Here is a 15,645-nt window from a genome sequence, read left to right as displayed (position 1 = left end):
AGATAGACTTTATCGAAAGCAGCCCATTACTTCTTTTTGTGGACCCAAACGCACGCACGCACGCACGCACGCACGCAAACGCACGCACGCACTCAAATAGATCTAAATGTAAAACAGGTGAGGCTGTGACACTGGGTTTCTCTATTTCTATCTCATAAGGTTAAATTAGTGTAAGGGAATTGTCTATTTGACCATTACTGAACGATATTAGATCATTGATATACCTGAGTGAGTGAGTTAAGATTTAACGTCACATCGGCAGTATTTCATGATATACCTGAAGCTTTATTCAAATTTCTTAGCCCAATTGCCTTGTTTCGATTTTGAAATTCCGATTCGTATTCATGAAGAAAAAGATAAACAAGAAGGGGAGCACAGTTGGTGGCCATGGGGATGCCTACTTGTTGCCTAAATGACTTATGCCAAAATTACACATAGGTGTTTGTCAATGAGGAAGTCCAGCACTTCACATTTTGTTTTCTCAGTGAACTTCAAATGACATTTGCTTTCATGTTTGACAAGGGGCGGTCGGGTAGCCTAGTGGTTAAAGCGTTCGCTCGCCACGCCGAAGACCCGGGTTCGATTCCCGACATGGGTACAATGTGTGAAGCCCATTTCTGGTGTCCCCCGCCGTGATGTTGCTGGAATATTGCTAAAAGCGGCGTTAAACCATACTCACTCACTCATGTTTGACAAATTGTCCTGGACCTTTGAGGATAGTGCTGGAACCACATGCATATCTCTTGACCCCATGTTTAGTAGTAAGTATATGATGGATCAAAAAATGAAGTTTGCCCTTAAGGTTGTCGTGTTGGATAGTGTTGTACGAAGTTGAATAATGACATGTTTTGACAGAACTGAACGTGATTCTTATCTGTGATTGCAAAACTTCAAGCAAATCCTTTGAGGTTTTAAGAATTATTCTATTAATTCCACTTGTCTCAAATAACTTCTGTGTATACAAAGAAAGCCCTTCCTTTCTTGAATTAAGAATGGTGGTAAATCTTAGAGATAGGCATTTTTTGTGGTACATTTGCTGGACCCAACTAAAATGTCTATTCGTGCATAGTTTTATGGAGCTATGAAATCCAGTACCAAAGAGGAAAAGATATGCCTTTTGGTTTTAGTCAAGTCAAATGTTGGCGCGTTGTTTTGGCAGATATTTTCCTTGGTCAATACATTCGCATTAACTATATGTGTCAACAAGTTTTTGATCACACAAATAATGTATTGATGATTACATTAAATGTTAAACTTATTTGAGGCCCTGTCAGTGGGAGAAATTGTAAGCATGCCGTGAAAGGCAGTCAGACTTTGGATGACGGCTGTCTGGGAAGGAATAGGTTTATTAAATTCTGTTATTGTTCAATTTGTGCATTCTACCAATACCAACATCACACACTGACTTATCCAACCCGATCCGATCAACAGATTCGTTTTGCCCCATTTTGTGACATACACTTTAACAACATCTGTAATGATTTTAAAATCCCGGTCCCGTCATCAATAGGCTGCAGATTTACAATCATAAAGACACGATGATGACAGTACACAACACAAATTTCAATCAATACACGCAAAGAAAGACAAAATACAGCTGAACGATTTTCGAAAACGTGCATTATATTTACTTTGTGCAAACAAACGAGATTACATACAGTAGTCATTTAACATTGTGCATTAACCATTATTCCAATCAATCGTTTAACATGATTATAACCAAGATTAAGAATCGAAAACAGAAATGGGGGACCAGAAACCTAGTTTGTCTGTCCAATCCTCTGACTCGGACACCAACTAAATATCCACATATTAACGCCTCCAGTAAGTGTGTGACATAAGACCCATTCTGTTGAAAAATGCTCGTATATCGTCAATATGTATCATTACGAGGGGAATCTGGTATGAAATGTGATAAATAGTTATGTGACTTGGATATCCTGGTTTTGCTTATATCATAATTTGCCAATAAAACGTGACAAACGTTGTCCTTTTGATCTGTAAAAAGGACCAATGGTCTAATAAATGAAACCATCGGTTGTCTCAGTAATCGTCTTCTCAGGAATTAAACCAATATGTACGGAGTTTTTCCAAGCTTTTCGTCCCACACATCTTGCCATTTGACCGCACAGACAAACAGACATGAACTGGTATATACACCTTAAAAAAAAAGAAAAGAAATAACACTTATAATTGCAACAGCAAGCAAACATGATAGAAATGATTTCATTAATTTATAGACAACATAAACACAAAGTGTATGTCTTTTAACATGTGTAGCCATCCAGAGAAACTCATAAATCATTATATTGATAAACAGAGGAAGTAGTCATCCTCGTCCGGTGTTGAAATTTCCGATGTTACAGGGTAGATATTGTGTTGAAAGAAGCCAAACTAAAGACTATGTCTACATGAAGATACATTTCACGGGCACGCTCGATGACATGCGATCTGCCAAGTAAACGAGTTTATCACCCCTAACAACAAGAATGGGCCCGGGGAACATGGGACCTATTTTCTCCAATCGGATTTTTTTGTGTTATGTTCGTCATTAAGCATTCATATTCAAGATTTGGAAGAGGATCTCACAAAGGGTTCAGTGTAAGATTGTATGATCGTGTGTCGAGCCAGTAAACAAGCTGTGTGATTATGTCAGAGCACAGAACACCTCGATACGTATTAACCATTACGTAATAAGAACATTGCTTTCCAGATTCACATATAACTCAAACCCCGTGAAGATCCGTGGTAGAATAGGTCTTCAGCAACCCATGCTTGCCGTGAAAGACCACTATGCTTGTCGTAAGAGGCGACTAACGGGATCGGGTGGTCAGGCTCGCTGACTTGGTCGATTCATGTCATCGATCCCAATTGTGTGGCTCGATGCCCATGATATCAATCACTGGATTGTCTGGTCCAGACTCGATTATTTAAAGACCGCCGTCATAAAACTTGAATAGTGCTCAGTGCGGCGTTAAAACCACAAACCAACCAACCAACCAACCAATATAACTCAGATGCATGTTTGAACATTTGCTGAAGAGACGCTTGGCATTTGGGAAGGATTTGGGGGTGTTGGATAAAGGAGCAACGAAATAATCGAAATAACTGGTGTGTTAACTTTACTATATATCCAGAACAAAGACAACAAATGTAACTGCTTTGGGTTCAACGCTCCATTCTGGCTCCATTCTGAAACATTGCTCTTTAATGAAAGTGTTGCTGTGTGTTCTTATAACAATATGTCTAATCACCCTGCCACTAAGTCAGCTATACACACATCACACTGTTTATTACTGTTTATGAGCTGACACATTTGGAAGAATGATGTTGGATGATAAATAGAATCTCACCCTTGTGTGTTCTGATACCAAATATATGAACACACATTGATAAAATGGTGAAACCCCTCGGCAAGCTTGGGACTTTTGAACCTTTATGGATGAGTGTATATGTTTGATAATGATTTTCGCAGTGCATCCTATATGTAGCACTCGCCAATGTATACAGTAAAGAAATGTCCTGCAAGTAAGATGTTTTGACACAAATGTTGCACCTCATTTCCCATATTTATTTTGTCTATTTAGCTTCTTTGCTATACCAACCTGTTTAGAAGAAGATACCAATAAATAAATATCAATCATATTCAAAATTAAACAATATATCACCCTTAACATGCACCGTTCTACATGTACTGTACAATTAGGAGATAAGCTACGGCGTTCTTGAATTTGATGTTGTCTCACTGAAGAGTAGATACCTCTTTTGTAACTTGAAATTTCAAATGTATAATTAGGAGGAATCTACTCTACAGGGGTACTACATCAAATTTCAATTTTGGCTTATCTCCATTCTACTTTGATGGCAAGAGTGCTGTACAAACGGAACCTTTTTTGGAACGTGTAACTACACATGGGTGCAATGGTCCGCTATCTTAGAACATTCCAAAAAGAGGTCGCAGGCAGTTGAAGTTCAAGATTAATATAATCATAGTCTTGACTTGTTCAAATTACATACATTTCCAAAATAATAAAACCATACTCACTCAATACTTCATTCCAACCTGTTGCGTATTTGCACCACATCGACTCACAATTCACTTCTTGGAAATCAACGCGACAAATCATTTCTTGGAAATCAACATGGTATCTCCCATTGCAGATAGGGGTGACAGGTTGCAGAAATAGGGGAAAAAAACATCTGAATGAATTGATAACTTTGTTAATTGATATTCTGTTATTTATTGTTAAATGTGTTAATCATATTAGTTAGTAAGCAGTACAAACAGAAAAATCAAAATACATGCATCTCCTCCCCAAAGGGGATGTGGCTGCACTTGACCTACACCGCGGTTACTCATAAAAACTGTCATTTCTTCATTTGTGTGTTTCATGATTTCACGGTATTCGACGGAAGCTAGTGAAAAGGTGTGACAGTTGTGGCCATGACACAGGGCTTCGTGAATGTGTTCTTCAAGTCTGTTCGGCTCCAAATAAAAACGGTGAATTGCATAATAACTCAAAATCGGGTATACTTTATTAAATGTCAATACGACACACGGCAATGAATACCCTGTACCCAACAATACCTGCTGTTTGTTATTTTTATTTCCATCACTGGAAAATGATGTTTAAGAAACTATCATGGTGTTATGTGTACAAGTTAACATCCTGAACAGAGGGAGCTACAACGGTAAGAAGAAGCGCAAACACGTACTGCTACATGATATACGTCGTTGATGTTTCAGGTGTATGGTTTCTTTCAACGTGAAGAAGAAAAGGGAAAGCCATTTTATGCCATTAATAAATACTTGAAACGAGCTTCCAAAGCTGTGGCATGTCTCCTAACAAGCTAAAGAATGTTGTTCGTCGACGGGACTTTGGCAGTCAGGCAAAGCAGGTGGTGAACATGTCACAATCATATAGGATTGATAAATTAGACAGCTTTCAGGAAAATCAATTGTTAAAGTGCATTTAGTAAAAAAGTACACGTCACTAAGAGTCTTGAAGAAATACCTTGAAACTAAACATGATTTCATTGTTACAAAATGCAAGCTGTGGCAATTTTTGCATACATTTGGATACAGATGCAAAAAGAAAAGTTGAGAAAATAGTGCTGTGTTATGTGGACGATCTGACATTCTTTGTCTCAGAAATCATTATCGCTGAACCATCAAGCAGAAACGAGAAGAAGGATATGAGCCCGCTTTCTTAGATCAGACGTGGGTCAATGCATCTCATATAGACAGCAGTCAGTGGGTACCCAGTGGGGACTGTAAGGAGTCTGAGAGAAAGCTACCTGTTGGAAAAGTTGAAAGACTTATCGTTCTCCATGCTGGCTGTACTAGTCAGGGTTTCCTCCAAGGCTGTGACCTCGTCTTTCGAGCCAAGGCCACGAACAATAGGGAGTACCTAAACGAAATGATCGGCAAGGTATTTCTGGAGTCGGTGAAAAATAATTTGGCCCCTGCTTTGCCTGCCAAGTCATGGACAATATACCATATCACAGTCTGCATGATCCAGACAGCAAGACCCAGAGGTATAACAGCCTCAAAGAAGATATGCTGACGTGGCTGCAACGGATGAATATGACCTTTCCTTCCAGAGCTGCAAAACACAACTCTATGAAGTCATCAAATTTAACAATCCTGAGCCTGTGTTTATGATTGCAATTGCATTAAAGGTCAAGGTTGATAAGGAGTAGATGAGGTGACGTTGGACGATTGAACACAACGTATAAAATTGCGAGATGTTGAAAAGCTAGTAAATGAATCCTTTGGTCAGGTAACAGTGGAGACTTGGCAGCCGTAAATTACCAAAGTCGTCAAGGAGATAGAGTCACGATAGTGGTTACGAGATAAACTTCAGCAAGCAACAGTCCCGCCCATACTTGTGACCATCAGCAGTGACACAAGCAATTCCGACGACGAGGGCTGTGACACGAGCGAGTCAGATAGCGATTCAAATTATCATGAGACGACCCCTATCTTGTTGTCATTCCCAGTACCGTTGCGTAACACGTGCAGTACGTGTTTGTGCTGTTCCTCCTACCGTTGTGCCACCCTCCGTTCAAGATGTTAACTTGTACATATAACAACATGATGGTTTCTGAGACACATTTTGGGAATGGGAATAAAAATGCCAAACAGCAGATATTGTTGGGTACAGGGTATTCATTGCCGTGTACCGCATTGATATTTAATAGACTATAGTTATTTTGCAAGTCATCGTTCTCATTTGGAGCCAAACGGACTGTTATTGTGCGTGTTTCATAAACTGTTGTTACCAAATGCCCGTGTTGTGACTCTGCAGGGATGTCGGTACTTTCGTTTGTGCATTTTCGTGGCCTTTGGAAGGGAGCAATGTTTTCTGATGGACTTTCAAATCCCCTTCTGTTAAATCCTAACAATGGTGGTTGACGGAGATGGCGATGCTTATCGATCACAAAATGGTTTATAAACAGCATGTTTTCATGAATAAAGTTTTAAAAAAACCCTGTTTATTGTGTTATATTTCACTTTTATAATTATTTGTTCAATGAGAAAATTACCGATTATGCCCCTAAGAGTTTTTTAAACGTTATCATGTGTATGCAAACGATATCCCTTCGTTGAGTGTTATCATCTCATCATCAAAACAGTTACAGCCTAGAACGTCAAAATCGTCGGCCAAACCCCCAATATCACATTACCGTATTTCTTCTTTTAGAAACACGGGCGTCTATTAATTTCCCTGGAGCCGATGACACGGCGGCTACCAGAAGCCCAACGTCTATGCTGTTTATGCTGGCATAGTGGCAACGCACTACCTTTCCGAAGGCAGCCATGTATTATGGATTGACATGTAGGCTATCAATCTGTTCATGCGCACGGTTTTGTGTGAAAAGGCTTGATACTGGTATTTACAAGAGGTGTCAGCTGGAAAACTCAGAATCAAGCATTCTTCAATATCATAGTAGACTCCCCAATGACTCGTAACATGTCCAAGATGAATCGTCAGTACAGTTTCTTATATTCAATATGTAGGAACCATATTCAACAGTTGCATACACAAAAAGGAAGACATGTACGTCAGAACTGACCACAGAGGGATCTAAACGATGTACACACACTGTTTTCAAAATCTGGGTCTGGATTATTTTATGTAACAGTAGTCTATATAAGTTTTTCAATAATATAATGACCTACACAGATTTATATATCATTTGAGAAATTGTAGGTTGATAAGTGCCACGTTGATAATTGGCAAGTAATAACCCTCTGATTTTGCACTAGTTATATTTAAAACGAGTAAAAGAACTAAGGTCGCCTTTTGTGTTTATGTAATTTGATACTTAAAACATTTAAATCGTGTCATGAATAAGACTTATCTCATTCTTTCGGCATTTTCTTTATTCCAAAGTAAGGTGATTATTCACATCAAACATCAATTGCTCCTTCTTTGTTACTGTCACGCATGTAGGTCTGACGGTGCGGGCCCCCGAGTCTTTTTCAGTCAGAACGTGATTGATAACATATTTAACAGTTTGAGAGACACGGATTTATTGCATCGATGACTACAATACCTCGTAAAGGTTAACATTGATAACTAAAAACTTCACTTCTTAAATAGTCATCAATCAATTCATTTTGCTCGCTTCTAGCCTATATAAGACTTGCGTTTATGTATCAGAGACATCTAACGGGACCATCACTCATCAGGTAAGGCTCTCTGATACATAAGGCTATATTCTATCATTTGTAACTGTAATTGTTGTGTATTGCTCCAGTACTAAACTACAAGATCAGTTCATTTACTAATAGTTTGTGCGTAACAACGGAAATAAATAAGGTCATGAATACAAATAAGATTATTTCTCTGGTATGGCATCCTCTGTGCACGTTGAAGATAGTATTGTTTGGCAATTTAAGGACACAAATAATGTTATACTGACATGAGTTGCATTCATCCAGGAATTATAAAGCGACTGCTCAGGAATGTGCCTGCAAGTTTGACTGAGAGATTTGAAGGCATGGAGTTTGATCATGAGAATGAGCAACTTTCTTGGGTCACATTCATTTGGTGACTTTTGCAGTCATAGAATGTTACTAGGGGAAAGTCGACTTTAGTTAGCAAATACATGGCCGATAGATCAGGGCCCACTTGCTCAAAGCGATCTTAGCGCTCCGACTATTGCCAGCCTGTGTTAAAGTATGGGAGTTACGATCATCGCTAAAATCGCTTTATGCAAGTGGGCCCTGAACATAATCATCTACTTCTCGCAAACTCTTTTTGTCAATATTGAACCTTTACAATGATTCGTGCGTGTGGGTTTTTTTGGTAGGGTTTCATTCCTGTTTCCTTTTCAATACAAAAATGTTGCATCAGCAATATGCCTTGGTATCTTTTCACTGTATAATTATAGAACATTCAACTTCATTATAATTTATTTTTTACATCTTTCACATATGTTGCTTTCTCTCTTTCCACAGCATGAACGGAATCTGTGTAGTCCTGTGCGCATTCCTTGCGGTTGCTACGCCGCATTATGTGCCAGGTTCAGCTGTTCCCGCTACTGGTGTTCTGATCCCTTCGACCGCTCCATATTTTGGCACCAGTGGTGGGGGTGCCGCTGCTGCACAGGCACAGGCACAGGCACAGGCTCAAGCTCAGGCTCAGGCTCAGGCTCAGGCTCAAGCTCAGGCTCAAGCTCAGGCTGCTGCACAGGCTCAAGCACAAGCCCAGGCTCAATCTCAGTCTGCTGCCGGTTCTTATTTCATGGCAGGACCAACATTTCCCTTTGCTGGATCTCTGACCCCTGCTGGCCCTCCTTTGTTTGGAAGCATTGATGTTCAGCAGGCTCAGGCTCAGGCACAAGCGCAGGCACAAGCTCAGGCACAAGCTCAAGCACAAGCTCAGGCACAAGCACAAGCACAAGCAGCTCAGGCACAAGCTCAGGCACAAGCTCAAGCTCAGGCTCAAGCAGCTCAGGCACATGCTCAGGCTCAGGCACAAGCACAGGCTCAGGCTCAGGCTCAGGCACAAGCTCAAGCTGCACAAGCACAAGCTCAGGCACAAGCTCAGGCACAAGCTCAGGCTCAGGCACAAGCTCAGGCTTTTTCTATGAGTAGCCCAGCCTTGTACCAACCGCCATTCATCAGGAGGAGGCGATTCTATCCTGTCAATCCAAAGGGATTCTTTTGATCTTCAAAAATAACATTTGGTACGTTAATACTTTATATTTCGATGATCAAATACCTATGAAAAATAACATACCATCACTTTTTCAAAACAAAGCAGGTTTGGGAAGCGGGCAATCGTTTGGATAAGCAGTTTCAGTTTTCAAAAGATGATTGATGATTCACTCTTTAATATAATGTCAGTTTGAGCACAATGTCAGTAAACGTGCAGTGAATAATGATGTACAGATTTCAGGTTTTATCATAGAAAAGGTAGTATTCGATCATAGCTTCAAATGTAATTCATCCTGACAAAACACTGACAAAAAACAGAACAATGGAATGCACTATCATACTGATTTACTGAATGCAATGTCTTCCGTTTAGGGCCACGCAAAGCCGTTCATGAAGATGGAGGACTGAAACAACGAGATGGATTTTCCCGGGGTTGCAAATGGAGCATTATATTATTTAGAATAAATAATATATGTTGTGAAAATGTGTTTAATGTTTCATGACTTTAAAATAGACCACATTAAACAGGCCGATTACTTCTTTTTCGGGACACAGTGATTCACAGGGGGCACGGGTGGTCCAGTCGTCTAAGGCGCCGCGATTCGCTGTGCAGAGTTGTGTCCCTTGTACACGCCAGAAACCTTTGATTGTGGGTTCGAATCCCGGTTCGGCCCCGATTATGTAATTAGGTTTGTCAGCACCATACCCGTGTTCGTGGGTTTCACCGAAGTGGTTAACGTCTGAGACCTGCATCACTTCGGGCTTTCCTCCCACATTAAGCTGACACGCCGCGATATAACTGGAATACTGTTAAAAGCGGTGTTAAACCCAACTCACTCACAGTGATTCACAGATACACGCACAGACACGCAAACGCACACGCACACGCACACGCACACGCATAATTGTACCAGGATCCGTCGTACCAGCAATAAATGCGGATACGTATTCAATATATTAAACCACCCCATTTCAGGTTAGCAATTGTCAACCGTTCAAATGTCAAATTCATGTAAACAAAACACCCATGCACGTTAAGAATACCAGGCATCGCCCTTAATATCACACTAAGTAATTGAAGTAATATAATTGATATGTTTGTCGCATCCCAGATTAATATTTCATCAGAACCTATTGGAAAAAAAAAATTACTTAGTTTATTATTTAATCGTATCTCAGTTTGCCTCGGTTATATAATGATATGTTACCAGATGAAGGTAATATTTGTGGTTAGTTACACATACCGCCATATACATCTATTACTATGTCATATAAGGAAAATATTGTGTAGCTTCATCTTTATGCCAAAGAAGTCGGATTACTCATCATCTATTGTCTATTTAATGTCTATCAAGCTTGCAGACTTGACAACAAGCAGGGCCCCGAGTCAGAAAATGATTGACAACATGTTCAGAGAAACAGTCGTGTATTGGAATGGTGACTGTCATACCACATAAACCTTACGATTGTTTGTCGGAATGTCCCGCATACTTCACTTCTGTGACAGTCATCAATTAAGTGATAGCATTTGCTTCAACCCTGTACATGTGTAGGGCATGCGTTTGTGCAGAGAAGTCACAATCGCCACGACCGCCTCCGTGGTCCTGTGGTAGAGCGTCCGCCCGGAGAGCGGAAGGTCCAGGGTTCGATCCCGGGCCGCGTCATACAAAAAGACGTTAAAAGATTGTACTTGTTGTTACCCTGTCTGGCGCTCGGCATTAAAGGGATAAAACAAGGACTGGTCGGCTCGGAGTCAGTATACTGTGTCTGAGTGGGGTATTCATGTTAAACTGCGGCATGGTATCTCAGTGAGCTAGCACTATAAATCGGCATCAGTCCGGACTAGTACAAGCAGCCACACACACACATACACGTGCATGCACGTCGCTATATAAGTGCAATAATCTTGGACGCGACGTTAAACCCAATTTCACCTCACCTCACCTCACAATCGCCACGGATCAGTTTATTTGTCTGATTGAAGTATCCACGGCTCCAAATACTTTTACGTATACGTCTAATCTATTTTATGTACAATTCCAGCCTACCCTTTGTGCTACTAAATATGGTACATTTACAAACACTGTTTGTGCATATAACGGTATAAATACTGCCACTCGTGAAAATAGTAGTATTTGTTGAAATATCTGCAAAAAAAGCATTGTACAAATGCGACTACAATGTATATCATAAGCATGTGTAAGAGAGATAATAATAAAAATACAATTATGGAATGTGTACGATAACCACACGGCACAACAGTTTCACAAATCATTGATTGCAATGCAAAAAGATATTATATATATGCATAATTTGTCCCCCAAATTTGTCAGTTACACATAATGCAATGCTTGTGGTTTTGACACAGAGGTCCATCCATGGTACGCCCCGGAATATGTAGAGGGCGTCATGGAAAATGATAAATACCAAATCCTTTGGAATAGGCCCGTGAACAGCCTCAGGCGTATCCAGGCCAACAAACCTGATCTTGTCCTTTTTGATAAATCCAATGAAACCATTTATATCATTAAATTTTCTGTCCCCTTTGACACTATTGTGATTGACAAGATTGAAGAAAAACATGGCAAATATGCGGACCTCGCTTTCGAAATGTCACGCTTGCATTCCAAGTGCCAAGTTGTCCGACTCCCCAACTTCTCGGTGCCTTAGGTTTGGTACCTCCCAATCTGTTGACTGACATTGGCAGAGTACCCGGGTTTGCTACCAGGAATACAACCCGTCTGACAATCTGGGTAATGCAGAAGCTGCAATGTTGGGTAGTCTTCACATTCTCCGAAAAGGTCTCCGAAAAGTTGACTAGGCAGCGCTTCCTGGGAGAAGTCCCATTCGCTGTCCGGGCTGCGTGTAGAGGGGGAAATGGCACGAGCTGATGATGAGCCTAACCAGTCTGACTGTGCCAGGATCACCCAAACCCTCTTTGCTGCATTTTTTATTTTAATCTGTAAATAATAATAATAATAATAATAATAATAATAATAATAACGATATTGGATGTGCACGATGACCACACAGCACATTAGTTTCACAAACCACTGATTGCAATGCAACAGAATATTATATGTACATAATTTGTTCCCCAAATTTGTCAGTTTCATATACTGCTTTCTGCATCGAATATAAATATTAAACAGTGTTATTGTCTGTCTGTATAAACAATATTGCTGCTATATAATGACGGTCTGAAATAATTGAGTCTTGACCTGACAACACAGTGATTGACATCATACTCATTGGGCCACGAAATTGGGATACAATTGTATCTAATCAACCAAGTCACCGAGCATGACCCCTCGATCCACTACGTCGCCTCTTTCGACAAGCATAGGTTGCTGGGAAACTATGTTTGTAACCAGAATCACGATGGGTCTTAAACGCTATTCAGGAAACTAATGAGCTAATGTTCTCGTCAGTGATAACTAGGATATCGGAGTCCTCTCGGAATCCCCGTGAGGATTCCTGATAAAGAATGGTCTCACATAGTCGACTTAATTGGATCGGGTGGTAAGGTTTCTCGGTGACTTGGCTAATTGCGTGTCAACGTGTCCCATGGTTGTTCTTCCCTGGAGTGTCTGGTCCAGATTAGACTATTAACAGACCGCCGCGACATGGCTGAAGATTGCAACTGTGGCGTTTGCACCTCATTAATCACAGATAATATTTCAGATCTAGATAAGAGACTTTAATGGTTTACATATATTAGAGAGGACTTTTGATTGACATATATGTGATCATGTGAATGAACAACTTTCTTGACTAACATCCATTATTTACGTTTGCAGTCATAGATTGTTGCTCAAACGGAACATCCACCGTCTCCAGCTCAAGCTCAAGCTAATGCTCAAGGCCCAAACTCATGCCCAAACTCAGGCCTTAGGCCCAAACTCAGGCCTTAGGGCCAAGTAAGCACAGTCTAGGGCTGAACAGGCTCCAGTCTTTGATATGGAGACGAAGCGTGCTGTTCCTCAGTACGGGACCATACACCTGTTACGGATTACCCGGTTACCCCCAAGATAACATTTTGTAAGTGGACTCATACCGATTATTTATTGGTGATCACAATGATCACCGATCTCGTTTAAAAAGAAATCCACTCGCTTGGTTCCGACGGGAATGCTTCTTCCGGGTGTAAGAACTGGAATTTAGAGCTGATAAGCTATTTAGGAAATGTAGCTGCGTGTATAACGTCGACTATGTAATCCCAGATATGGTCAACATCACCGGATTGTCTGGATGTAGGCAGGAATGTGGTAATGTTTCATTTTTCATATTTTCAAATTCAGGCATTGTACTCACTGACTCACGACTCAGAATTACTCACTGACATACATAAAGGCATGTTTCAGTGTATATAGGTATTACAACATAGTACATGAAAAACAGACCCGTGAAGATCCGGGGTAGAATAGGTCTTCAGCAACCCATACTTGCCGCAAAAGGCAACCTTGGGTGGTCAGGCTCTCTTACATGGTTCATGCATATCATCGTGTCCAAATTGCATGGATCGATGCTTATGATGTCAATCACTGAATTTTCGGGTCCAGACTCTATTATTTACAGACCGCCATCATATAACAGGAATATTGCTGAGTGCGGCGTTAAACAACAAACAAACAAACAAAACATAAAAAACAAAATGTATAAATATTTACTCTCTACAGCAATAAATATATCCATATTTTACATACTTTGTTCCAATTGCTATTCAATGCTTAATTTATACATTGGGGCGGTCGGGTAGCCTACTGGTTAAAGCGTTCGCTCGTCACGCCGAAGACCCGGGTTCGATTCCTGACATGGGTACAATGTGTGAAGCCCATTTCTGGTGTCCCCCGCCTTGATATTGCTGGAATATTGCTAAAAACGGCGTAAAACCATACTCACTCACTCACTAATTTATACATTATCATTTACAGATCTAAAGGTAAGAAGATATTAACAGTTGAAACACCACTATTTTTAGATAACAAACGTTTAAACACAATTCTTCTGTGTCAGTTGACAAATAAATACATTTAGTTTAGCAGGAATATTGATTGAGGGCAGCGTTAAGCTGCTAACGACTAACACACAGACACACAAGATCGTTGTTTATCATTTATATTCAATGCAGAAAGCAGTATGTGAAACTGACAAATGTGGGGGTAGAGATTATGTATATATAATATTTTACTGCATTGCAATCAATGTTTTGTGAAACTAATGTGCCGTGTGGTTATCTTACACATTCCTTAATTGTATTATTATTATTTTCTCTCTTACATATGCTTATGATTTACATTGTAGTTGTACAATGAACTCTGCCCTTTGCAGATATATAGCAATAATTATACCGTAAAATGTAGCGTTTGTAAATGACAGGTATCTAGTAGCACAAAGGGTAGGATGGAATTGTACATGATTAGACGTATATATAAAATTGATAAAGCCTTAAGTATCAGACAAATAAACTGATCCGTGGCGATTTTGTCTTCTCTGGGCAAACGCATGCCTAACACAGGGATGAACCACATGATATCACGTAATTGATGACTATCACAGAAGTGAAGTATGCGGGACATTCCGATAAACAGTCGTAATGATGACTATCACAGAAGTGAAGTTTGCGGGACATTCCGATAAACAGTCGTAATGATGACTATCACAGAAGTGAAGTATGCGGGACATTCCGATAAACAGTCGTAAGGTTTATGTGGTATGGCAGTCACCATTCCAATACACGACTGTTTCTCTTAACATGTTGTTAATCATTTTCTGACTCGGGGCCCTGCTTGTTGTCAAGTCTGCAAGCTTGATAGACATTAAATAGACAATAGATGATGAGTAATCCAACTTCTTTGGCATTACAATCAACGTATCAACTATTAACATTCAAACGCAGAATTACGTCTGAAGAAAACATTGTGTAATTATTAAAATGTTCAACGTGTGTTTTAAAAGAAAAGTTATGCAAAATGGATATAAATTACACTTTTTGAGGACATAGAGGTAACCGTGATTTGATCAAGATAACAAAAATGTGTTGGATCAGAATCAGTGGTTAAGGCTTGGTAAAGCTTTTCAAAACGTGTCTGTCGTAGCAATGACGAAAATAATGGCTGATGCAATTCCCTATTTTGAATTGTACATTAAAGTCCCGTGTTTTGTTCAGGTGACTTGACTTGGCATGTGTTGGTGAAAGATGCAGCCTGGTACCATCACTATTTGATAGTGATTCATTATTAATTTTATTAAAATATTGTGTTGAATTGTTCATGATTTAACGGTATACCATTCCACAGGTTGATTGTAGATGGGGAAAAAGAATCAGCTAAGGTTTCAATCTCGTGCGGGGAATTGTGTTATTTTCCGAATTTCTTAGTTGTATTAGTACTTGGAAGAAACGGAATTTGGTAAAATGTCTTTTAAGTAAGATTTGACTATGTTGTGATACATTTCATGTAAAAGACAGAGTT

General features: G+C 39.9%; 1 protein-coding gene across 1 annotated transcript; it reads left to right on the top strand.

Annotated features, from left to right (window-relative positions):
* Positions 1-7,661: 7,661 nt before the first annotated feature.
* On the top strand, positions 7,662-9,182 carry LOC139463712 (mediator of RNA polymerase II transcription subunit 15-like). Its single transcript, XM_071244966.1, has 2 exons — positions 7,662-7,699; positions 8,471-9,182. The coding sequence occupies exons 1-2, from the start codon at positions 7,662-7,664 to the stop codon at positions 9,180-9,182; spliced, it is 750 nt and encodes a 249-aa protein (XP_071101067.1).
* The last annotated feature ends 6,463 nt before the right edge of the window (positions 9,183-15,645 follow it).

Source organism: Haliotis cracherodii, unplaced genomic scaffold (assembly GCF_022045235.1).
Source record: "Haliotis cracherodii isolate W230 unplaced genomic scaffold, xgHalCrac1.p SCAF_16, whole genome shotgun sequence".
In the NCBI taxonomy this organism is placed as follows: domain Eukaryota; kingdom Metazoa; phylum Mollusca; class Gastropoda; order Lepetellida; family Haliotidae; genus Haliotis; species Haliotis cracherodii.
Note: the sequence above shows the minus strand (reverse complement) of the source record. Positions and strands in the feature narration are given on the sequence as shown.

Coding starts and splice junctions, on each gene's coding strand:
- LOC139463712 (XM_071244966.1), top strand. CDS start 7,662: ATGTATCAGAGACATCTAACGGGACCATCACTCATCAG. Junction 7,700..8,470: donor ACGGGACCATCACTCATCAG/GTAAGGCTCTCT, acceptor CTCTTTCCACAG/CATGAACGGAATCTGTGTAG.